General features: G+C 44.2%; 1 protein-coding gene across 3 annotated transcripts in view; it reads left to right on the forward strand.

Moving 5' to 3' along the window:
* Positions 1–23562, forward strand: part of osbpl1a (oxysterol binding protein-like 1A) — a 264088-nt gene that overhangs the window by 27985 nt on the left and 212541 nt on the right. For 2 of the 3 annotated variants that reach the window (XM_063060473.1, XM_063060482.1), the window contains 5 exons: positions 1162–1273; positions 8387–8472; positions 9826–9970; positions 13536–13603; positions 16265–16309. In XM_063060473.1, coding sequence (XP_062916543.1) covers positions 1162–1273; positions 8387–8472; positions 9826–9970; positions 13536–13603; positions 16265–16309 — 456 coding nt within the window. Of the gene's footprint in view, positions 1–1161; positions 1274–5964; positions 6037–8386; positions 8473–9825; positions 9971–13535; positions 13604–16264; positions 16310–23562 lie in introns of those variants that run through there. The other variant, XM_063060490.1, reaches the window with a different exon arrangement.

The raw sequence follows: 23562 nt of genomic DNA on the forward strand, positions 1-23562 counted from the left end.
TTCATTTGCCACTTTCTTGCCCATTCTAATCTGTCTAAGTCATTCTGCATCCTACCTGTTAACCTTAACACTACCTGCCCCTCCACCAATCTTCGTATGATAGCCTTCCTCACTGTCCACTACACCTCCAATCTTCATGGTATCCGTAAATTTGCTGATCCATTTTACCACAGATCATCCAGATTATTTAAACCAGGACGATACACATCTAACATAAAGTGACTGCAGCAGAGTGCAGCTCCCCTTCTGTGTGTTATGTGATCCAGACTCAACAATGAATTCAATGGTTTAAGATTAATTGCCAGTTCTAGCTTTTGTATCTCACATTTCCAGTGATCACACCTCCCTATGGTAATTTCAGATATTTTCCATTTCCAACTTCTTCCGCCTCCCCATCTCCACCGCTTATTACTCGTACGGCATCACCACTACCTGATCCCACACTTACCCTTCAGTCTTTCCATCCTGCCCCTTTCTCTGCTTCTTGAAACTTATTTCATCTCCAGCTTTTCCCACTGAAAGGTATTCAACCTGAAATGCCAACTGTCTAGAGTCCTTCCCCACAGATGACCTGACCTCCTGAGCATCTCCAGCATTGTCTGTTTTTATTTTGGACTACCAGTATCTACAAGACTTTGCATCCTGTTGCCCTTTGGTTCGATTCCTAAAGGGATTGGACAGGCTAGATGCAGGAAGATTGTTCCCGATGTTGGGGAAGTCCAGAGCGAGGGGTCACAGTTTGAGGATAAAGGGGAACCCTTTTAGGACCGAGATGAGGAAAAACTTCTTCACACAGAGAGTGGTGAATCTGTGGAATTCTCTGCCACAGGAAACAGTTGAGGCCAGTTCATTGGCTATATTTAAGAGGGAGTTAAATATGGCCCTTGTGGCTAAAGGGGTATGGAGGGAAGGCTGGTACAGGGTTCTGAGTTGGATGATCAGCGATGATCATACTGAATGGCGGTGCAGGATCAAAGGGCCGAATGGCCTACTCCTGCACCTATTTTCTGTGTTTCTATGATTCCAGCCACAGTGGTGCCCTGTAATTGGTAGAGGCTGATATTGGTGCTTTCAAGGGCAAGCAGAAACTTAGTGGGCCTCGAGGCCCTTTCTTGCATTTCCATGACAACCTGGGCTTATGCTGCACCTTGTATTTTGCAGGAGCTGGTTCTGCTGCTGTTACAGCACAGTGCCGACACTGGAGTTATCAATGGGGATGGTGAGACAGCCAGAGGTGTGACCCAGGATGCAGACATCCGATGCATGTTGGAAGGTAGGGAGAACTGGCATCATTTGCCCTGCTCCTCAGCAGATGAGATGACCCACAGCTTCGGCAAAATCCCAGACAACATGCAGACAAGGACTGATCAGTGGCAACCAACACAGGTGCCACAAAAGTGCTAAGCAGTGACCATCTTGTCCAAATACATAACTCTAAGAGTGGCTGCTCCGGTTGATAGGGCGACAAAGAAGGCGTATTGCATTCGCTTCTGGCTGCCCCATTACAGGGAAGATGTGGAGGCTTTAGAGAGGGTGCAGAAGAGGTTAATTGGGTCATTGTCTGGATTAGAGATCATGTGAGGCTGGACAAACTTGGACTGCTTTATCTGGAGTGGTGGAGACTGAGGGGAGACCTGATAAAGGTTTATAAGATCATAAGAGGCATAGATAGAGTAGACAGCTGGCACCTTTTTCCCAGTGTTGAAATATCTAATTCCAGGGCAAAAGCATTTGAGGTGAGGGGTTTAAGTTCAAAGGAGAAGTGTGGGCAAATTTGTTCCACGGAGAGTTGGTTGGAGATGCTTGGGATGCGGGCGGTGAAGACAGGCCTAATAGTTGTTCCAGAGGCTCTTCGATACAAACGTAAGTAAACTGGGACTGGAAGGTTATTGAAATAGTGTAGGCTCTTCAACCACCATTAATCTGAACTTGATCCTATGACCTACAGACTCACTTTCAAGGACTCATTACAACTCGTTCTCAGTATTTATGTATTTTTTTTAAAACTTCAAAAGACACGAGTGGGAGGGCAGTTTGGAGATTCTGCGTGCCACAGTTCCCTTGGAAACATTGTATTGTGCATAATTAGTCCCTTAAGCAGAGCAGCCATTGTGTGAGTGAGCCAGGGTTAGAGTGAAGAGTTCAGGCTTTGGTTCATAGGGGCTTTGGTAAGGACAAGTGAAGGCTATGGGTAGATCTTTTCGGTTAACTTTTCTTTTTTTCTTTACTGAAAATGTAGAGCAATGGGGATGCCAGGCAATACAGTTGAGTGCTTCTCTTGCAGGACGTGGGAAGCAGTGTCCCCAACAACTACACCTGCAAGAAGCACATCCAGCTGTAGCTTCTTTCAGACAGTGAGCTGCAACTGGATGCACTCGGGATCATTTGGGAGGCTGAGGAGTTGATCAACGGGACGTACAGGGAGGTGGTTACATCCAAGATGCAGGACACGGGTGACTGTCAGGAGGGGGAAAGGGATAGGAAGTCAGTGCAGAGTACCCCTGTCACCATTCTCCTTGACAACAGGAATACCACTTCAGATACTGTTGGGGTGGGGTGAGGTTGACTTCGTAGAGGAAAGCCACAGTGGTCAGGTCTCTGGCACTGAGTCTGTCTCTGTGGCTCAGAAAGGAAAGGAAGGGGTGAGAAGAGACGAGCTGTAGTGATAGGGTTAGGGTTAGGACCAGACAGGAGGCTCTGTAGACTAGAATGAGATTCCAGATGGTACGTTGCCTCCCACATGCCAGGGTCAAGGACGTCTTGAGTCAAGTCCACAGCATCCTTAAGCGGGACGTTGAAGAGCCAGAGGCTGTGGTCCATGTTGGTACCAAATGCATGGGTAGGAAGGGTGATGAGGTCCTTAAAAAGTGAGTTCAGGGAGTTAAGTGCTAAGTTAAAGGATGGGACCTCAGGATTACTACCTATGCCATGTGTTAGTGAGGCCAGAAATAGGAAGATCACACATAGCTAAGGAGATGGTGCTGGAGGGAGAGCTTTAGATGTTTGAATCATTGGGCTCTCTTCCAGAGAAAGTGGGACCTGTACAGAAGCGATGGTCTCCACCTGAACTGGAGGGGAACTAATATCCTTGCAAGAATATTTACGCGCTGCATGGGTGGGGGAGTGGTTGTTTGAGCTGGAGTTGCAAGGGGATGGGAGCCAGAGCAGGTAGTGGAGGGGTTGTGGGGAAAGGCAGGAATGGAAAGATTGGGCATGGTGGGACTACTGGTCGGTGTTGTATATACTACATTGCAAGGAGTTTTGTAGGAAAGGCAGATGAGTTTAGGGCATGGATCAGCACATGGAATTAGGACATTAGTGAGCCTTGGTTGCAGGAGGGGCAGGATTGTCAGCTCAATGTTCCAGAGTTCTGTTGTTTTAGACATGATAGAGTGGGAGGGGCTAAAGGGGGAGAGGTAGCATTACTATCAGGGAAAATGGCAGTACTCAGATAAGCCACGCTGGAGAGCTCGCCTACTGGGGCCATATGGATGGTACTGAGGAATAAGAAAGGGATGACCATGTTCAGGGGATATTATTGACTACCCAACATTCTCCAGGATTTCGAGGAGCAAATTTTTAGAGAGATCACAGATTTTTGCAAGAAACCTAAGGTTGTGATAGTAGGTGATTTTAACTTTCCAGATATTGACTGAGATTCCCATATTGTAAAAAAAGGTTGGATGGGATAGAGTTTGTCAAATGTGTTCAGGAAAGTTTTCTTAGTATATAGAATTCCTAACGAGAGAGAGAACGATACCTAATCTCCTATTGGGGAATGAGCCAGGGCAGGTGACAGAATTTTGTGAAGGGAAAAACTTTGTATCTAGTGATCATAATACTATTAGTTTCAAGGTAATCATGAAAACGGATAGGTCTGGTCCTCAGGTTGAGATTCTAAATTGGAGAAAGGCCAATTTTGATGGTATCAGAAAGAATTTGGCAACTGTAAAAATAAAACAAGATAAAAAAACAGAATAGATCATTCGCTGTAAATTGGGACAGGTTGTTTTCTGGCAAAGGTGTATTTGGTAAGTCTTTTGGGAGGCCTTCAAAAGTAACATTTTGAGAGGATAGAGTTTGTATGCTGCTGTTCAGATAAAAGGCAAGGATATCAAATTATAAGGGACATTGGTTTTTAAGAGATATTGAGGCCCAGGTTAAGAAAAAGAAGGAGGTGCATAACAGGTATAGGCAGGAAAGCGCAAATGAGCTATTTGAGGAAAAATGCAAGAGAACACTTATGAAGGAAATCGGAAGGGCTAAAAGAAGGCATGAGGTTGCTCTGGCAGCCAAGGTGAAGGAGAATCCCAGGGGCTTCTGCACATACCGTGCTGTGCGAAAATCTTAGACTCACATATATAGCTAATGAGCATAAGAGTTTTGCACAGTACTGTAGTAATTTTATTATTGCTCTGTACTGTTGCCACAAAACAAAAACAAATTTCATGACATATGTGAGTGATAAACTTGATTCTGATGTGGTCTCTGTTGTAGACGGAGTCTGGGAAGGGGAATCATGGTTGGGAAAAGTGGAAGGGAGAGAGGAGGGGGCGGGAAGCAGCTGAGAGACATTCTGTAATGATCAACAGACCAATTGTTTGGAATTATATGACCTGTCTGGTGTCTCAGGGCTGGGTGTGTCTGCACCCGTACCACCCCCGGCCCTGGCACTCCTTCTCTGCCACCCTCCCCCTTCCCAACATCCTTTGCTTCTGCCAGGTTTACAAACTCACTGTCCTCTCCACATTGACAAATACAGTAATGTGCAGAAGTCCAAGGCACCCTAGTTTTATATATATATATACACACACATTTCTAAGATCTTTACACAGTGTTGTACATTAAGGGCAAGGAATATCGATGGATGTAAGTGGTCCTCTGGAAGATCAGAGAGGTCATTTATGCATGGAGCCTAAAGAGTTGGGGGAGATGGAGGTGCCAGGAGAGGGTCATCTTGAAGGATCCCACCACACTGCTCATGGACTGCATGTCCCGTTCTCAGCAAAGAGAAGTCTGTGCAGCATCCACGCCAGGACCACCAGACTCAAAAACAGTTACTTTGCCCAAGCAGTAAGGCTAGTCAACACCTCCACCCACTAACTCCACCACTACATTATTATTTCCTGTCGGTCACCCGATATACTGCCTGGCATCACTTTATGGACAGACAATCAATCGATGTATATAAGCTATCTTAGGTATTTATACTTCATATGTTTTTTTAATTGCTATTGTGTTCTTTATCTTTTATGTTTTGTGCTGTGTTGGATCTGGAGTAACAATTATGTTCTCCTTTACACTTGTGTACAAGATACTACATTAAATGAGCTTGAATCTTAAAAATCAGGGTGGATAAATCCCCAGGGCCTGACAAGGCGTTCACTTGCAACTTGTGGGAGGTTAGTGCAGAAATTGCCTGGGTCCTAGCAGAGATATTTAAAACGTCCTTGGGTATGTGTGAGGTGCTGGAGAAATGGAGGATAGCTAATGTTGTTCTGTTGTTTAAGGAAGGATCTAAGAATAAGCCAGAAAATTATAGTCCAGTGAGCCTGGCATCAGCAGTGGGAAAGTTTCTGGAAGGTATTCTAAGGGACTGGATATATAAGTACAGTAAATTGGGCCATTGGTTAATTGGGACAGCCACTTCTTTGGGACAATTCTTGAAGAACAAAAACTAGAGAAAATAACTAGTATTCCCTTTGTTTATTTGAGACACTGCGACTTAATTGGGGCAGGAGACTGTTACCAAACAGTTTCTAACTAGTGACAGGTGTGTGCACTTGTGTGGCCGTTAGCCACTACGTGTTGCTCAGAGCAAACTGTTTTCAAATATTATCCATTACTTGTACTTGTGTTCAAAAGCAGTGGTTTTTGTCATTGATAGTTGGTGAGAAATAAGCAGTGAGACAATTTAGAATTGTTTTGCTCACTGCAGTTTCAAGCATTCCAGCTTGGAGATGCCAGAAATGGCCGGGAGTGAAAATGAAGCGATTTCCCCACTTTAACAAGTTAGGATCTATGAAGAATTTAAAGGTATTGACAATCATCTTGAATGTTACAATGATAATGAAAAGTTGGAGGATACAGTTAGCAACAGCATTGTATGAAGGCAGTCTATTATCTGCACTCGGTATCTGCGCTGATTTTGTTCATTTATAGTCAATCAAAATAACGCTGCAGTTTATGTGGGATGAATTCCTCCATCGATAACTATTGGGAACTAATACAGAGCTTCATGGTACTGTGATAGTACTGATAGTGTTCTAACTTGTTAAATACATGCAGTAATTTGTTACTCAGTTAAATGGTGGTCTGTCTTTTTTTTTAATCCTTTTTAACTATTTTCATGAAACTTCAACTAGTTGGGGCAGCCGCTTAATTGGACCAAACTTTACTTGTCCCGATGTGCCCTATTAATTGGAATCGATTGTATTTGGATAGACGGATTGTTTAGGGATAATCAACATGACTTTGTGTGTGGTAGGTCATCTATAACTAATCCTACAGAGTTTTTCGAGGAAGTTACCAAGAAAGTTGATGAAGCCAAGATGGTGGAAGTTATCTACAAGGCCTTTAGTGAGGCCTTTGACAAAGTCCTGCATGGGAAGTTTGTCAAGAATGTTCTGTAATTTGGTTTTCAAGATGAGGCAGTAAATTGGATTAGACATTGGCTTCACGGGAGAAGCCAGAGAGTGGTAGTAGATGTACAAACAAGAGAAAGTCTGCAGATGCTGGAAATCCAAACAACACACACAAAATACTGGAGGAACTCAGCAGGCCAGACAGCATCTATGGAAAAGAGTAAACAGCCGATCTTTCAGTCTGAGACCCCAATCCTTTTGGGGTTCGTTCGGAGCTGGGGATTCTTCACTCTCGCTCTTTCTTCTTCTCTGATGGCGTAACTACCAACAGTGGACTCCCAACAAAAGGAACTACGCAACAACTGCGGTTTCCCCTTATATACCAGTTGGAACGTGACATCACATCACCCCACTATCACAAGACAATTACATCATTCCAAGGGCATGAGACCATTGCATCATTTCAATAGCATAAGACAATTACATCATATTCACGAGATACTCACGAGAGAGGTAACAAACGCCATAAAAGCTTGCAGTGGGATCTGGACCAGCTGGAGAAAATGGGCTGAAAAATGACATGGAACTTAATGCAGACAAGTGTGAGATGTTGCACTTTTGGAGTACCACCCAGGGTTGGTGAGCGGTCAGAGTGGAGTGTGGTAGAACAAAGAGATTTGGGAATACTAATCCATGATTTCTCACAAGTGGAGTCAAAGGTAGATAGGACTGCAAGAAAGCTTTTGGCACATTGGCCTTCATAAATCAGTGTATTGAGTACAGGAGTTGGAATATTATGTTAAAATTGTATAAAACATTGGTGAGGCCTGATTTTGAGTACTGTGTGCAGTTTTGGTCACCTACCTTCAGGAAAGCTGTAAATAAGATTGAAAGGTGCGGAGAAAGTTTATGAGGGTGTTGGTGGGAATTGAGGTCCTGAGTTGAAGGGAAAGGTTGAGTAGCTCAGGACTTTATTCTCTAGAATGTAGAAGATCAGGGGGAGAGTTGATGGAGGTATACAAAATCAAGAGAAGTATAGATTGGGTAAATGCAAGCAGGCTTTTTTCACCAAGGTTGGATGAGGTCATTGGATAAGGGTGAAATGTGGGGTAATTTCAACACTTAAGGAAATTTGTACAGGTACATGGATGGGAGGGGTATGGTCCGGGTGCAGGTGGATTGGACTAGGTAGATTAATGGTTTGGCATGGGCTGATGGGCCTGTCTCTGTGCTGTATGATTATAACTCTTTGATGGAGTAGTGTCTAATGGCGATGTAAGTGCACCGGATTGAGGCTAGTTAGAAGATGTTTGGCAAGTCTCCTCTCCTGATTAAGCAGTGTAGTGTCCCAAATAAACAAAGGGAGTTAAGAGTTGTCCCAAATAAGCGGCTGCCCAATTAACTGAAGGCCCATTTAACTGGAATCCACTGTACATGGAACCACCTGCCAAAGAAAGGTTAGTTAAATCTAATTAACAGGTATGCCAATAGGTACATAGATGACGAGGGTTCCCCTCTCGTGCAATGTTCTGTCACTGTCATGGGGTCTAAGTCTTGTAGCTCCCTGACACCACCATGGGAGCACCTTCACCAGGAGAACTACAGCGGGTCAAAAAGGCATCTTCCCCCGCCCCCCAACCTTCTCAAGGGAAAGTAAATGTGACCTGTAAATGAAAAAAGAGATTAATATGTTTCCGGAGAGATGGTGGAGACACTGTTAGTGTGAGTTGTAACCTTGGTGTGATGTGGGACGTTCTTGCGTGGCCACGTTGCCTGAGAATTCTTTTGTTTGCCTCAAACAGCCGCTGAAGTGACACAGCAGAGGAAGCTGGAAGAGCTGTTACTGATGGCGGCGCGCGAGGGTGACGCCGCGGGAATAACTGCACTGGTGAGAACCAAAGATGCATGGAGCAGCAGGGGGTGCAGGAAACAATGCACAATGCTATTGCTGAGACTGGAGGACTTGAGTTATCAGGAGCAACTGGATAGACTGGGATGGGTATCTTGGTTGGCATTGACCGGTTGGGCTGAAAGAGCTATTCCATGTGAATTACTCCATGATCCTAAGAGGCTGGCGTTTTCCCTGGCATGTCGGAGGCTGAGGAATGAACTTGTAAAATCATGAAGGGCATAGATAGTGAGGATGGTTGCATTCTGTATCCTGGGGTAAGAGAGTCTGAAACTCGAGGGCGTAGATTTAAGGTGAGAGGGGAAAGATGTGAAGGGGATCTAAGGGGTAGGTTTTCCCAAATAAATAGTGGTGAGTATATGGAACAAGCTGCTGGAGGAAGCGGTAGAGGGGGTATAATTATAACATTTAAAAGATTTGGACAAGGAAAATTTAAGATGGATGTCGGCCAAGTGCGGGCAAATGGACGAGCTCAGGTAGACTCCTTGGTTGGCATGGAACAGTGGAACTGAGGGGCTTGTTTCTGAGCTGTAAGACTCTTCTCACATTGAATTATCCAGACAAGAACTTGAATCACCAAGGCTAAAGCTCAAGTGGTGTTAAATGGGTGGTCAGGATGGGCTGAAGGTCCTGTTTCTGTGTTGAGTGCACTGCTGGTGGACGGTTTGATTTAGATTCAGCTCTGGCCTGACAAAATCTATAAAGATTAAAGATTAGCTTTACCTGTTATATGTGTATTGAAACACACAGTGTTTCAAAGACCAGCACAGTCCAAGGGTGGGGTGGGGGGGGGGTGGTTTGCAGGTGTTACCACACTTCCGTGGCCAACACAGCATGCCTGCAGCTCACTAACCCTAACCGTACATGGTTGGAATGTGGGAGCAAACCCTCGCAGACATGGGGATAACGTACAAACTCCTTACAGACACCAGCAAGAGTTAAAGCTGGGTTGTTGGTGCTGTAATATCATTCCACGAGCAGCTATGCACCCGTGCCCCTGGGCTCCCAGCAGCTTCTATGGAACCGTGGAACCTGAGTGGTTCGTGGGGAACCTGGACGCAGGAGCCTGAAGGACCCACATTCAGCAACAATTTCTTCCCCTCCGCTATCAGATTTCTGAGCCGTCCATGAACACCTCTTCATTATTCCTGTTGTTTGCACTGTTATTTATTGTGTAATTTATAGTAACTTTATGTCTTTGCACTGTACTTCTGCCGCAGGACACCATTCACATCATTCAAGACAGTGATGCAAAACCGGATTCTGATTCTGAATCAGTAATAATGACCCAGCTCCTGCCGAGGAGATTCATTGAAATGTTTTTCTGTTTAGCTGAATAGGCCCAACCCCCCAGCCGTCAACTGCACGGACAGGCTGGGTAACACACCGTTACACTGTGCAGCTTATCGGGGACAGAAGCAGTGTACCATCAGACTCCTCAAGTGTGGAGCGGACGCCAGCATCAAGAACAATAACAGTGAGTAGCTCCTACCATTACTGCCAGGGAGTTATGGAGTCCTTGCACAGAGTTGTCTGCAGTTCTGGGCACCCCGTTACATCAATGAAGGACGGAGGATGTGAGCTATGAGGAGAGGTTGGATAAACCACTCTATGATAGTGGACTCATAGGCTGACAGGGCAGTAAAAGAGTCTTTACTTTTACAGGGCATTGAAAGACTTGCTCGTCTTTGTTAGCCGAAGCATTGAGTTGGCGAGTCGGGAACTTCCAGACAGAGCAGGATTTGCTGTACAAGGAGGCGTTGAGTAGGCTGTGTTCGAATTCTGTAGCATTTAGAAGAGTGAAGGGGGGATCTCAGTAAAAGGAGGGATTGTCACTGGAGTCTCTGGGTGGAAGTTAGGAACAGGAAGGGGTCAATAAATCTACTGGGTGTTTTTTTTATAGACCACCCAATGGTAACAGGGACATCGAGGAGCAGATAGGGAGACAGATTCTGGAAAGGTGTAAGAATAACAGGGTTGTCATGGTGGGAAATTTTAATTTCCCAAATATTGATTGGCATGTCCCTAGAGCAAGGGGTTTAGATGGGGTGGAATTTGTTAGATGTATTCAGGAAGGTTTCTTGACACAATATGTAGATAAGCCGATAAGAGGAGAGGCAGTACTTGATCTGGTATTGGGAAATGAACCTGGTCAGGTATCAGGTTTCTCAGTGGGAGAGCATTTTGGAGATAGTGATCACTTTGGTGATCACAATTCTATCTCCTTTACCATAGCGTTGGAGAGGGATAGGAACAACAAGCTAGGAAAGTATTTAATTGGAATAAGGGGAAATATGAGGCTATCAGGCAGGAACTTGGAAGCATAAATTGGGAACAGATGTTCTCATGGAAATGTATGGAAGAAATGTGGCAAATGTTCAGGGGATATTTGCGTGGGATTCTGCATAGGTACGTTCCAAAGAGACAGGGAAAGGATGGTGGTATACAAAGGTGGTTATAAATCTAGTCAGGAAGAAAAGAAAAGCTTACAAAAGGTTCAAAAAACTAGGTAACGATAGAGATCTAGAAGATTATAAGGCTAGCAGGAAGGAGCTTAAGAATGAAATTAGGAGAGCCAGAAGGGGCTATGAGAAGGCCTTGGCGAGCAGGATTAAGGAAAACCCCAAGGCATTCGACAAGTATGTGAAGAGCAAGAGGATAAGATGTGAAAGAATAGGACCAATCAAGTGTGACAGTGGAACTGGAGGAGATAGTGGAGGTACTTAATGAGTACTTTGCTTCAGTATTCACTGTGGAAAAGGATCTTGGCGATTGTGGGGATGACTTGCAGCGGACAGAAAAGCTCGAACATGTAGATATTAAGAAAGAAGATGTGCTGGAGCTTTTGGAAAATATCAAGTTGGAGAAGTCACCGGGACCGGAGGAGATGTACCCCAGGCTACTGTGGGAGACGAGGGAGGAGATTGCTGAGCCTCTGGTGATAATCTTTGCATCATCAGTGGGGACAGGAGAAGTTCTGGAAGATTGGAGGGTTGCAAATGTTCTTCCCTTATTCAAGAAAGGGAGTAGAGATAGCCCAGGAAATTATAGAACAGTGAGTCTTACTTAATGGTTGGTAAGTCGATGGAGAAGATCCTGAGAGGCAGGAATTATGAACATTTGGAGAGGCATAAAACGGTCAGGAATAGTCAGCATAGCTTTGTCAAGGGCAGGTCGTGCCTTATGAGCCTAATTGAATTTTTTGAGGATGTGACAAAATACATTGATGAAGATAGAGCAGTAGATGTAATGTATATAGATTTCAGCAAGGCATTTGATCAGGTACCCCATGCAAGGCTTATTGAGAAAGTAAGGAGGCATTGGATCCAAGGGGACAATGCTTTGTGGATCCAGAATTGGCTTGTCCACAGAAGGCAAAGAGTGGTTGTAAACGGGTCATATTCTGCATGGGGGTCGGTCACCAGTGTTGTGCCTCAGGGATCTGTTCTGAGACCCCAACTCTTCGTGATTTTTATAAATGACCTGGATGAGGAAGTGGAGGGATGGGTTCGTAAATTTTCTGATGACACAAAGGTTGGGGGTGTTGTGGATAGTGTGGAGTGCTGTCAGAGGTTACAGTGGGACATTGATAGGATGCAAAAGTGGGCTGAGAAGTGGCAGATGGAGTTCAACCCAGATAAGTGTGAAGTGGTTCATTTTGGTCTGGACACTGACTTGGGCACCTCCAGGATATAGACTTTGTTGTTTGTAAGCCATTCCTGTGTAGCTTTGGCTTTATGCTTTGGGTCATTGTCTTGCTGGAAAACAAATCTTCTCCCAAGTTGCAGCTCTTTTGCAGACTGTATCAGGTTTTTCTCCAGGATTTCCCTGTATTTTGCTGCATTCAATTTACTCTCCACTTCACCTGTGAAGCATCCCCACAGCATGATTGCAGCCACCGTTACGCTTCACAGTAGGGATGATGTGTTTTTCATGATATGCGATGTTTGGCTTATACCAAACATAGTATTTAGTTTGATGGCCAAAAAGCTCAATTTTGGTTTCATCAGACCATAGAACCTTCTTCCAGCTGACCCCAGAGTCTCCCACATGACTTCTGGTAGACTCTAGTCAAGATTTGATGTGAGTTTTTTTTCAACAGTAGCTTTCTCTTTGCCACTGACCCATAAAGCTGCGACTGGTGAAGTAACTGGGCAACAGTTGTTGTATGCACAGTCTCTCCCATCTCAGCCACTGAAGCTTATAACCCCTCCAGAGTTGTCACAGGTCTCTTGGTGGCCTCCCTCACTAGTCTCCTTGCACGGTCACTCGGTTTTTGAGGATGGCCTGCTCTTGGCAGATTTACAGCTGTGTCATATTCTTGATGATTGACTTAATTGTACTCCAAGGGATATTCAGTGATCTGGAAATTTACTTGTATCAGTCTCCTAACTTATGCTTTTCAATGACCTTTACATGGAGTTGCTTGGAGTGTTCTTCTGTCTTCATGGTGTAGATTTTGTCAGGATACTGACTCAGCAGCAGATGGATCATCCAGATACAGGTGTATTTTTACTACAATCATATGACACACTAATTGCACACAGGTGATCTCCATTTAACTAATTATGTGGCTTAAAACCAATTGGCTGCACCAGTGATGATTTGGTGTGTCATATTAAAGGGGGTGAATTGTGCAATCAATTATTTTGTGTTTTATATTTATAACTTATTTAGATCACTTTGTGGAGATCTGCTTTCACTGACACAAAATGGTCCTTTCTGTTGATCAGTGTCAAAAAAAAAGTCAAATTAAATCCACTGTGATTCAATGTTGTAAAACAATAAAACATGAGAACTTCCAAGGGGCATGAATACCTTTTATAGGCACTGTATATAGATAGGAAAAATTCAGAGGGATATGGGCCAAACGTGGGCAAGTGGGACGAGCTGAGATGGGCATTTCCATCGGCTGGGACCATTAGGGCCAAAGGGCCTGTTTTCCTGCTGTACGTCTCTGATCCCTCCTGTTTTTCAACTCATTCCCTTAATGGATTGATAATCGCAGACCCTTTTAACCTCCCTTGAATTTTCTTTCACAGATCAATTACCTTATGACCTGGCTTGTGGCACAGAGATCAGACAAATACTCGGTGGCAAATCATACAAGGTTTGTCTGTCCAGTCCTTGGGGGCTTTACTTCTTCCTTTAAACAGAGTCTGTGGGGGTTAATGCTGTGTTTGCCCATAGCTTCCTGCAGAAGATCTCACTTGGAGATACCGGATCATTGCAGACACTAGTTCTCAGTGCGGCAGTGAACTCGTGGGATCAGAGGTAGAGTGCTGTGATGCTGGCAATAAGAAGCCTGTTTCTGAATGGATAAAGATTTAGCTTCAAGTGTTAAAATAATGGAATTCTATAAAGCTGTGAGAATATATATAACTATAGATAGTGTAGATCGTTAGTCTTTTTCTCAGGGTGGAAGTGACAAATATTACAGTGCATAGTTTTAATGTGAGGAGGAGAAAGCTTGAGGGAGATTTACAAGGCAACTTTTTTTCATGCAGCCATTGGAGGTGCTCGGAACGGGCTGGCTGGGGGAGCAGTTATGTTAGTGAAGTTTAAAAGGCATTTAGGCAGACACATGGACAGGCAGGAAATGAGGGTACATAGACTATATGCAGCAGGCGGGCTGATTTTAAAATAGCATGGTTTGAAGTACATTCGAGGTAAATTTATCTTCAAAATACGGGTATGTCACCATGTACAACCCTGAGATACATTTTCTTGCAGACATATTCAATAAATCCATAATAGAATAATCATAATAGAATCAATGAAAGACCAAACCAACTTGGGCATTCGGCCAGTGTGTAAAAGACAACAAACTGCAAATGCAAAAAGAAAGAAATAATAGTAATAAATAAATAAGCAATAAATATTGAGAACATGAGGTAGTTTTTGAAAGTGAGTCCATAGGTAGTGGGAACACTTCAGAGATGGGCCAAGTGAAGTGATGGTTGAGGGCCAATAACTGTTCCTGATCTTGGTGATGAGGTCCTGAAGCTCCTCTACCACCTTCCCAGTGGCAGCAGCGAGAAGCGATCATGTCCTGGGTGGTGGGGTCCCTGTTGATGGATGTTGCTTTCCTGAGACTGCTTTGTGCAGATGTGCTCAGTGGTGGAGAGGGTGTTAACTGCCATGGACTGGGCCATATCCACTACTTTTTGTTGGATTTTCTGTTCAAGGACATTGGAGATTCCAGACAAGGCTGCAATGTAGTCGGTCAATATACTCTCCACGGCACATCCATCAAAATTTGTCAAAGTTTTAGATGTCATGCTGAGTATTTGCAAACTCCTAAGGGAGTAGAGGTGCTGCCTTGCTTCCTTTGACAGCTCCTCTGAAATAATAACGCCTAGGAATTTAAAGTTACTGACCTTTCCACCTCTGATCCTCCAGTGGGGACTGGCTCATTGACCTCTGGTTCCTCCTCCTGAAGTCAATAATCATCTCCTTGGCCTTGCTGACATTGAGTAAGAGGTCATTGTTATGGCCAGATTTTCCATCTCACTAAAATATGCTGATTCGTCACCACCTTTGATTCAGCCTTCAACAGTGGTGTCATCAGCAAACTTGTATATGGTATTGGAGCTTTGCTTAGCCACACAGTCATAAGTGTAAACGGAGTAGAACGGGGGCTTGGCACACAGCCTTTAGTGCACCTGTGCTGATTGAGATCATGGAGGAGGTGTTTTTGCCAAACTGAACTGTCTGGGATCTGCAAGTGAGGAAATCGAGGATTCAATTGCACAAGGAGGTTTTGAGGCCAAGATCTTGAAGCATATTGATTAGTTTTGAGGGGATGATGGTATTGATTGCTGAGCTATAGTCGATAAAGAGCATCCTGATGTATGCATCTTTGCTGTCCAGATGTCCCAGAGTTGAGTGAAGAGCAAATGAGATGACATCTGCTGTGGACTCGTTGCTCATGTAGGCAAATTGGAGTGGACCCAAGTTGCTTCTCAGGCAGGAGTTGATATGTTTCATTACTAACCTCTCCGAACACTTCATCATTGTGGTTGTAAGTGTGACTGGACAGTAGTCAATGAGGCAGGATGCCCCATTCTGGTATAATTGAGGCCAGCTTGAAGCGAAAGGTTAAAGATCCCAGTGAACACTCCAGCCAGTTGATTAGCACAGGTCTTTAGTACTTGGCCAGGTACCCTGTCCGGGTGGCATGTTTCTCGTGGGTTCACCCTCCTGAAGGCTGCTCACACATCGGCTAAATTGACTGACATCACAGGATCATTGTGGGGCTGTGGCAGTTCTCGATGGTTCCTCCTTGTTTTGATGGTCCAAGTAAGCATAGAAGTGATTGAGCTCATCTGGAAGCAGAGTTATGATGTCGCTTATGTCACTCGATTTAACTTTATAAATAAAGTTAGGTGATAGTATTCAACCCTGCAACAGCTGTCAAGCATCCTTGGTTGATTCATGTTTAGTCTGGAATTGGCACTTCACCAGTGAGTTGGCTCTCCGGTGATTTACCTGCACAACTTGTAACTTTTTTTGGTTATCAAACTTTGAATGCTTCTGATGTGGCCCTCAGCAGATTGCAGATCTCATGGTTGGCACAGCCTTTATGGGGGAAGGGGAAAGGGCCTGTTGCTGTGTTGCACTGTTCTGTGTTTTAACATCTGATCATTAAAGCTGTGAATTACCAACACTGTTTCCAAATGGGTACAAATTCTGGGACTTACTCGTTTAAATAGTTATGACGTGCGCAGGGCAAATGTTGCAACTAATAGCAACTGTTTCTCCTCTTTAGGGAATGCATAAAATGGTGCAGAGATTTGAAGGACCACTTTTTAAGGTAATTCTCTTCATGTACATGTGTGAGAGCCAATTAATGTGACATACGCATACAGAGAATCCAAGCGTAGAAAGAAACCATTCAGTCATTGAGTTGTTGAGAAGTACAGCGCAGAAATAGCCCATCTAGTCCATGATAAAAAACTATTTAACCTGCCTACTCCCAATGACCTGCATGGGGATCATAACCCTCCTTTATCCATGTACCTATTCAAACTTCTCTTAAATGTTGAAATTCTATAGACTCAGTATTCATCTCCTGAGTAAATACAGTTGCAAAGAATGCAGTTAAGATCTCCCCCATCTGTTCTGACTCCACACATGGAGTGCCATTCTGATCTTCCAGAGAACCTATTTTATCCCTGGCAATCCTCTTGCTCTTTACATGTCTGTTGAATCCATTAGGATTCTCCTTCACCATGTCTGCTAGAGCAACTTCATGCCTTCTTTTATCCTCCAGATTTCTTTCTTAAGTGTCCTGTTGCATTTCTTACACTCTGTAAGCACCTCATTTGTTCCTACTTGTCTGTACTACTATGCACCTCCTTTTTTCTCTTAACCGGGGCCTCAATATCTCGTGAAAACTGAAGTTCCTTACACTTGTTATCTTTACCTTTTATTCTGACAGGCACATACAAACTCTGTACTCTCAAAATTTCATTTTTGAAGGACTGCTACTTTCCAAGTACACCTTTGCCAGAAAACAGCCTGTCCCAATCCACACTTGCCAGATCATTTCTGATACCATCAAAATTGGCCTTTCTCCAATTTAAAATCTCAACCTGCAGACCAGACCTATCTCTTTGCATATTTACTTTGAAACTAATGGCATTGTGGTCACTGGATGCAAAGTATACCCCTACACAAACTTCAGTCTGGTGTCCTGACTCATTCCCTAATAGCAGATCCAGTATTGCACGCTCTCTCATTGGGACTTCTGTATACTTTCCTGAGCATATTTGACAAACTCTATCCCATCTAATCCTTTTACAGTATGGGAGTCCCAGTCAATATGTGAAAAGTTAAAATCACCTACTGTTACAACGTTATGTTTCTTGCAACAGTCTGTGATCTCTTTACAAATTTGTACTTCTGTACCCCAAGGATTGTTGTGTGGTCTGCAATATAGCCTCATTAATGTGGTCAAACCTTTATTTCTCAGTTTCATCCATAACACCTCACCAGTCACAGACGGAACACTGCCATGACATTTTCCTTGACTGGTGATGTCAGCACTCTTCCTTTAATCCCTCCCACTCTGTCACAATAAAACAACAGAACCCTGGAATATTGAGCTGCCTGCCCACCCTGCCCCTCCTGCAACCAAATCTCACTTATGGCTCCAAAGTCATAATTTCAGGTGTTGATCCATGCCCTGAGCTCATCCACCTTTCCTACGATACTTCTTGCACTGACACATATGCAGCTCAGGTCTCGAGTCGTGCTGTGCTCAACCTTTTGATTCCTGACTTTGGGGTCTTACCAACATCTGTCTCCCCAACCACTCCACTATCTGTTCTGACACTCTGGTTCCCATCTCCCTACAACTCTAGTTTAAACCCCAGCATGCAGCATTAACAATCCTTCCCACTAGAAATTTAATCCTCATCAATTTCAGGAGCAAACCATCCCTTCTGTACAGGTCCCGCTTTCCATAAGACAATAAGACAGGAGTAGGGTTAGGCCATTTGGCCCATCGGTTTGCTCTGCCATTCAATCATGGCTGATCCTTTTCTTCCCCCTCCTCAACCCCACTCCCTAGCCTTCTCCCAGTAACCTTTCATGTCATGTCCAATCAAGAACTATCAAGCTCTGCCTTAAATACACCCAATGACCTGGCCTACCACTACTGCCTGTGGTTTATAAATTCCACAAATTCACAATCCTCTGGCTAAAGAAATTTCTCCTCATCTCTGTTTTAAATGGACATCCCTGTGTCTTGAGGCTATGTCCTCTTGTCCTAGACCCACCCACCATGGGAAACATCCTTTCCACATCTACTCTGTCTAGGCCTTTCAACATTGGAAAGGTTTCAATGAGAACCCCCCCCCCCGCCCCCCCATCCTTTTAAATTCCAGCGAGTACAAACCCAGAACCATCAAACGTTCCTTGTATGATAACCCTTTCATTCCAGGAATCATCCTTGTGAACCTCCTCTGAACCCTCTCCAGTGCCAACACATCTTTTCTTAGATGAGGAGCCCAAAACTGTTCACAATACTCAAGGTGAGGCCTCACCAGTGCCTTATAAAGCCTCAGCAGCACATCCCTGCTCTTGTATTCTAGACCTCTTGAAATGAATGCTCACCACTGATTCAACCTGCAAGTTAACCTTTTGGGTGTTCTGCACAAAGACTCCCAAGTCCCTTTGCATCTCAGAGTTTTGGATTTTCTCCCCATTTAGAAAATAATCTGCACATTCATTTCTACTACGAAAGTGCATGACCATGCATTTTCCAACGTTGTATTTCATTTGCCACTTCCTTGTCTATTCTCCTAATCTGTCTAAATTCTTCTGCAGCCTACCTGTTTTCACAACACTACCTGCCCCTCCACCAATCTTCGTATCATCTGCAAACTTGGCAACAAAACTACCTATTCCATCATCTAAACCATTGATATACAGCATAAAAAGAAGTGGTTCCAACACAGATTCTTGCAGAACACCACTCGTCACTGGCAGCCAACCAGAAGAATACCCTTTTATTCCTGCTTACTGCCTCCTGCCAATCAGCCAATGCTCTAACCATGCCAGTAACTTTCCTGTAATACCATGGACTCTTAAGTTGGTAAGCAGCCTCCTGTGTGGCACCTTGTCAAAGTCTTTCTGAAAGTCCAAATATACAACATCCACTGCATCCCATTTATCTATCCTACTTTCAATCTCCTCAAAGAATTCCAACAGGTTCGTTAGACAACATTTTCCCGTAAGGAAACCATGCTGACTTTGTCTTTTCTTGTCCGGTGTCACCGAATACTCCGTAACCTCATCCTTAACAATTGACTCCAACATCTTCCCAACTATTGACTTCAGGCTAACTGGTCTATAAATTCCTTCCTGCTGCCTTCCTCCTTTCTTAAAGAGTGAAGTGATATTTGCAATTTTCCAGTCCTCTGGCACCATGCCAGAGTCTAATGATTTTTGAAAGATCATTATTAATGCCTCCACAATCTCCAGCACTACCTCTTTCAGAACCCTAGGGTGCAGTTCATCTAGTCCTGGTGACTGATGCACACTCGGGTCTTTCATCTTTTTGAGCACCTTCTCCCTTGTAATAGTAACTACACTCACCTAACTTCCCTCACACACCTTTCAACATCTGGCACATTGCTAGAGTCTTCCACAGGGAAGATTGATGCAAAATATACATTTAGTTCATCTGCCATCTCCTTACCTCTCATTATTTCTCCTCCAGCATCATTTTCTAGTGGCCCTATGTCCATTCTCATCTCTCTTATTTTTTACGTACCTGAAAAAGCTTTTACTATCCACTTTGATATTGTTTGCCAGCTTGCTTTCATATTTAATCTTTTCCCTCCTAATGATTCTTTTTGTTGCTGTCTGTTGGTTTATGAAAGCTTCCCACTCCTCTGTCTTCCCACTAATTTTTGCTTCGTTGTGTGCTGTCTCCTTTGCTTTGATATTAGCTTTGACTTCCCTTGTCAGCCATGGTTGTACTATTTTGCCATTTGAGTATTTCTTTGTTTTTGGAGTACATCTGTCCTGCACCTTCCTCATTTTTACCAGAAACTCACGCCATTGCTGCTCTGCTGTCATCTCTGCCAGCAACTCCTTCCAATTTACTTTGGCCAGCTCCTCTGTCATACTACTGTAATTTCCTTTACTCCGTTGAGGTAATGCTACGTTAAACTTTACTTTCTCTCTATCAGATTTCAAGTTGAATTCAATCATATTGTGATCACCACCTCCTAAGGGTTCTTTTACCTTAAGCTCCCTAATCACCTCTGGTTCATTACATAACACCCAATCCAGTACAGCTGATCCTCTGGTAGACTCGACGACAAACTGCTCTAAGAAGCCATCTTGTAGGCATTCAACAAACTCAATTCCCTGGCAGAGAGACCAATGATCCAAAAATCTTATGCCCTCCCTCCTACACCAACTCCTTAGCCATGTATTAAACTGGCCTCACTAGCATGTGGCGCAGGTAACAATCCTGAGATCACAACCCTGGAGGTCCTGCCATTTAACTTAGCATGTAACTCTCTGAACACCCTCTGCAGAACTTCATCACTCATCGTACCCATGTCATAGGTCACCTACCTGGACCATGACCTCTGGCTGTTCACCCTCCCAGTTAAGAATGTTGAGGGCTCCATCCAGCATGTCCCAGGCCCTGGCATCCAGGAGGCAGAATACTATCCGGGAATCTCATTCTTGCCCACAAAACCTCCTGTCTGTTCCCCTAACTAATGAATCCCCTATCACCACAAAGTACCTCTTCCCTCCCCTTTCCCTTTTGGGTCCCAGAGCCAGACTGAGCGTCAGAGACCTGACTGCAATGACTTTCCTCTGTTAGGGCTTCCCCCCCGCAACAGTATCCAAAGTGATATACCTGTTGTTCAGAGGAATGGCCACAGGGGTACTCTGTACTGGCTGTTTAACCCCTTTACCCTTCTTGACTGTCACCCAGTTTCCTGTGTCCTGAACCTTGGGTGTAACTACCTCTCTATATGTCCTATCTGTCACACCGTCAGCCTCTCGAATGATCAGGAGTTCATCCAGTTCCAGTTCCAGCTCCAACCCCTTAACTCAGACTGATAGAAGCTGCAACTATATTTACTTCTCGCAGTTTAGTCATCAGGGCCACGGGAGGTCTCCCTGCCTTCCCAAGTCTTGCAAGAGGAGCATACCACTATCCTGCTTGGCATCTCTACGGCCCAGTTAAACAGGTTATAAAGAAGGGAAGGAAAAATAAAGCAACACACACAAAATGCCAGAGCAACTCAGCAGGTCAGACAGCATCTGTGGAAAAGAGTGAACAGTCAGTTTCAGGCTGAGAACCTTCATCAAGACTGGAGAAAAAAGATGAGATCTTAACCTGGAGCTTTTCTTTCCTTTGCTTTTTTTGACTGAAACCTGTCTTCGCTGAAACCCCTAAGAACTAAAGCCTCAAGATCACCTCTGTGACCCTGTCCACTCAGACGATGACTGCTGTGGGGCTGTCACTGCACTTGCCCCAGCTTCTTTTAACTTGCTCTTGCTCATCAGTCCCAAACACGGACTGGTCACTGGTCAAAGCCCTATTACACCGTGTGGATGCCAACTGATGTACTCACCTATATCAATCCTATTCTCAAAGTCAAGTTGCATAAGTGCAATTACATGTGTACATAGGTGCAATCAGAAACTTACTTGCAACAGTATCACAGGTAGGCAGCATCAGATAAGCAGTATTCACAAGATTAATATAAATTAAACATTGTTTATGTAATGTTTACAAAAAACAGTTATAAAAGGTGGTCTTGGTGTTGCAAACTGAAGTGATTAGGGTTGTAGTGTTTATTTCAAGAACTGAATGTTTGAAAGGAAGTAGTTGTTCTTGAACCTGATGATGTGGGGCTTCTGTAGCTCATGCCTGATAGCAGTTGTCTGAAGATGACATGGCCTGGGTGGTGGGGATCTTTGGATGTACTAATGTGATAGAGTGACCTATATGAATGGCATGCAAGGCAATTTTTTTCACTGTACTGTAACGTCGTGGTTAACATTTCTACTGTATTGGTGCGTAGCCAAGTGGTTAAGGCGTTCGTCTAGTGATCTGGAGGTCATTAGTTCGAGCCTTGGCTGAGGCAGCGTGTTGTGTCCTTGAGCAAGGCACTTAACCACACATTGCTCTGCGAAAACACCGGTGCCAAGCTGTAGGGGTCCTAATGACCTTCCCTTGGACAACATCGGTGGTGTGGAGAGGGGAGACTTGCAGCATGGGCAACTGCTGGTCTTCCATACAACCTTGCCCAGGCCTGCATCCTGGAAACCTTCCAAATCCATGGAATAAATCCATGGTCTCACGAGACTAATGGACGCCTATAAAAACATTTCTGCTGCTGTGCTGTAGGTCTTTCATTTTAGCAGTTCTGCAACAACAGTGTGGCCTGCAGGTAGAATGCTTTGGTTTCGGCTAGAGATAAGAAGCCCTGCTGAACAACTTGTGTCAGCCAAACAGGATGGTGGAATCAGGAGAAAGTTCTGGAGAGAGTGTTTGGTGATGGACAGTGTGGTTCGTGGGTTTTCTTTTGGCGGAAGCTGCGGAGGGGAGGGGGGAAAATGCCTGAGAATGCCATGGGAAGCCGTGCCCCTGCTGCATGGAGAGCTTTGTGCAGATGAACTGCTCCGAGGAGGAAGGGCCAATACTCCCGAGAGAGAGAGAACCCATTTGTTTGAGATGGATTTCGAGTGAAGTTCAGAATGTGGTGTGTGCTCTCACTCAGACCGAGGGTCCAGCACCTGAGTAAAGACAACTCCAGGATGAGCTCCAACTTTATGCACACATTAGACTGGTTTAACTTAATGGGCCCTTTTATTATTTTTCTTTTCTCTTTCCTAATAACTGTTTGATAAAGCTGATACTTTGTAATTTTATGTGGTGTACGATCTGTTATTTCTTGTCGACTGATAATTGTGTATGGGCAGTAGTTACACAGCATTCACTCAAATCGAGGTTCATTTAATTGGAACATCACAATGTTCCTGTTTGGTTCAACCCCAAATCATACTGACCCTAAACATATATTGTTTGTGAAAGGTGGCCGTACCTCTGAGTTACGTAGCTGTTCGCAGAGTTGGATAACAAGTCGAGTTTGCATTTGAGCCCAGTCGGGGGCAGGGGGCTACAGCACTTTGGTACATGTGACAATGATGAGCCAGTTTACCAATTTTATTTAACAACCAATATACAGCAAGAGTCCCAGCACCAATCCCCAATCCCCGCGATACACAGCTGGTCATGATTGGCTCCCTATCACAAAGATAACTCTCCATCATCACCCGCTATGTTATTACCAAGGAAATCTTGGATACAATTTACCAACTTGCACTTGATCCCATGGGTCCAACTATTTGGCCCAGCAGGACAGCAAAGGATGTGTTAAACTCAAAGAAACATCAGCCTGATCTCCAGATTTAAGATGTGATGAGCTTTAAAAGGGGTCTGAGGGACTGACGTTTTCACACAGTGGGTGGTCCATGTATGGAATGAGCTGCCAGGGAAAGTGATGGAGTCATGAACATTAA

This window comes from Mobula hypostoma, chromosome 1, assembly GCF_963921235.1.
Source record: "Mobula hypostoma chromosome 1, sMobHyp1.1, whole genome shotgun sequence".
NCBI classification, from domain to species: Eukaryota; Metazoa; Chordata; class Chondrichthyes; order Myliobatiformes; family Myliobatidae; genus Mobula; species Mobula hypostoma.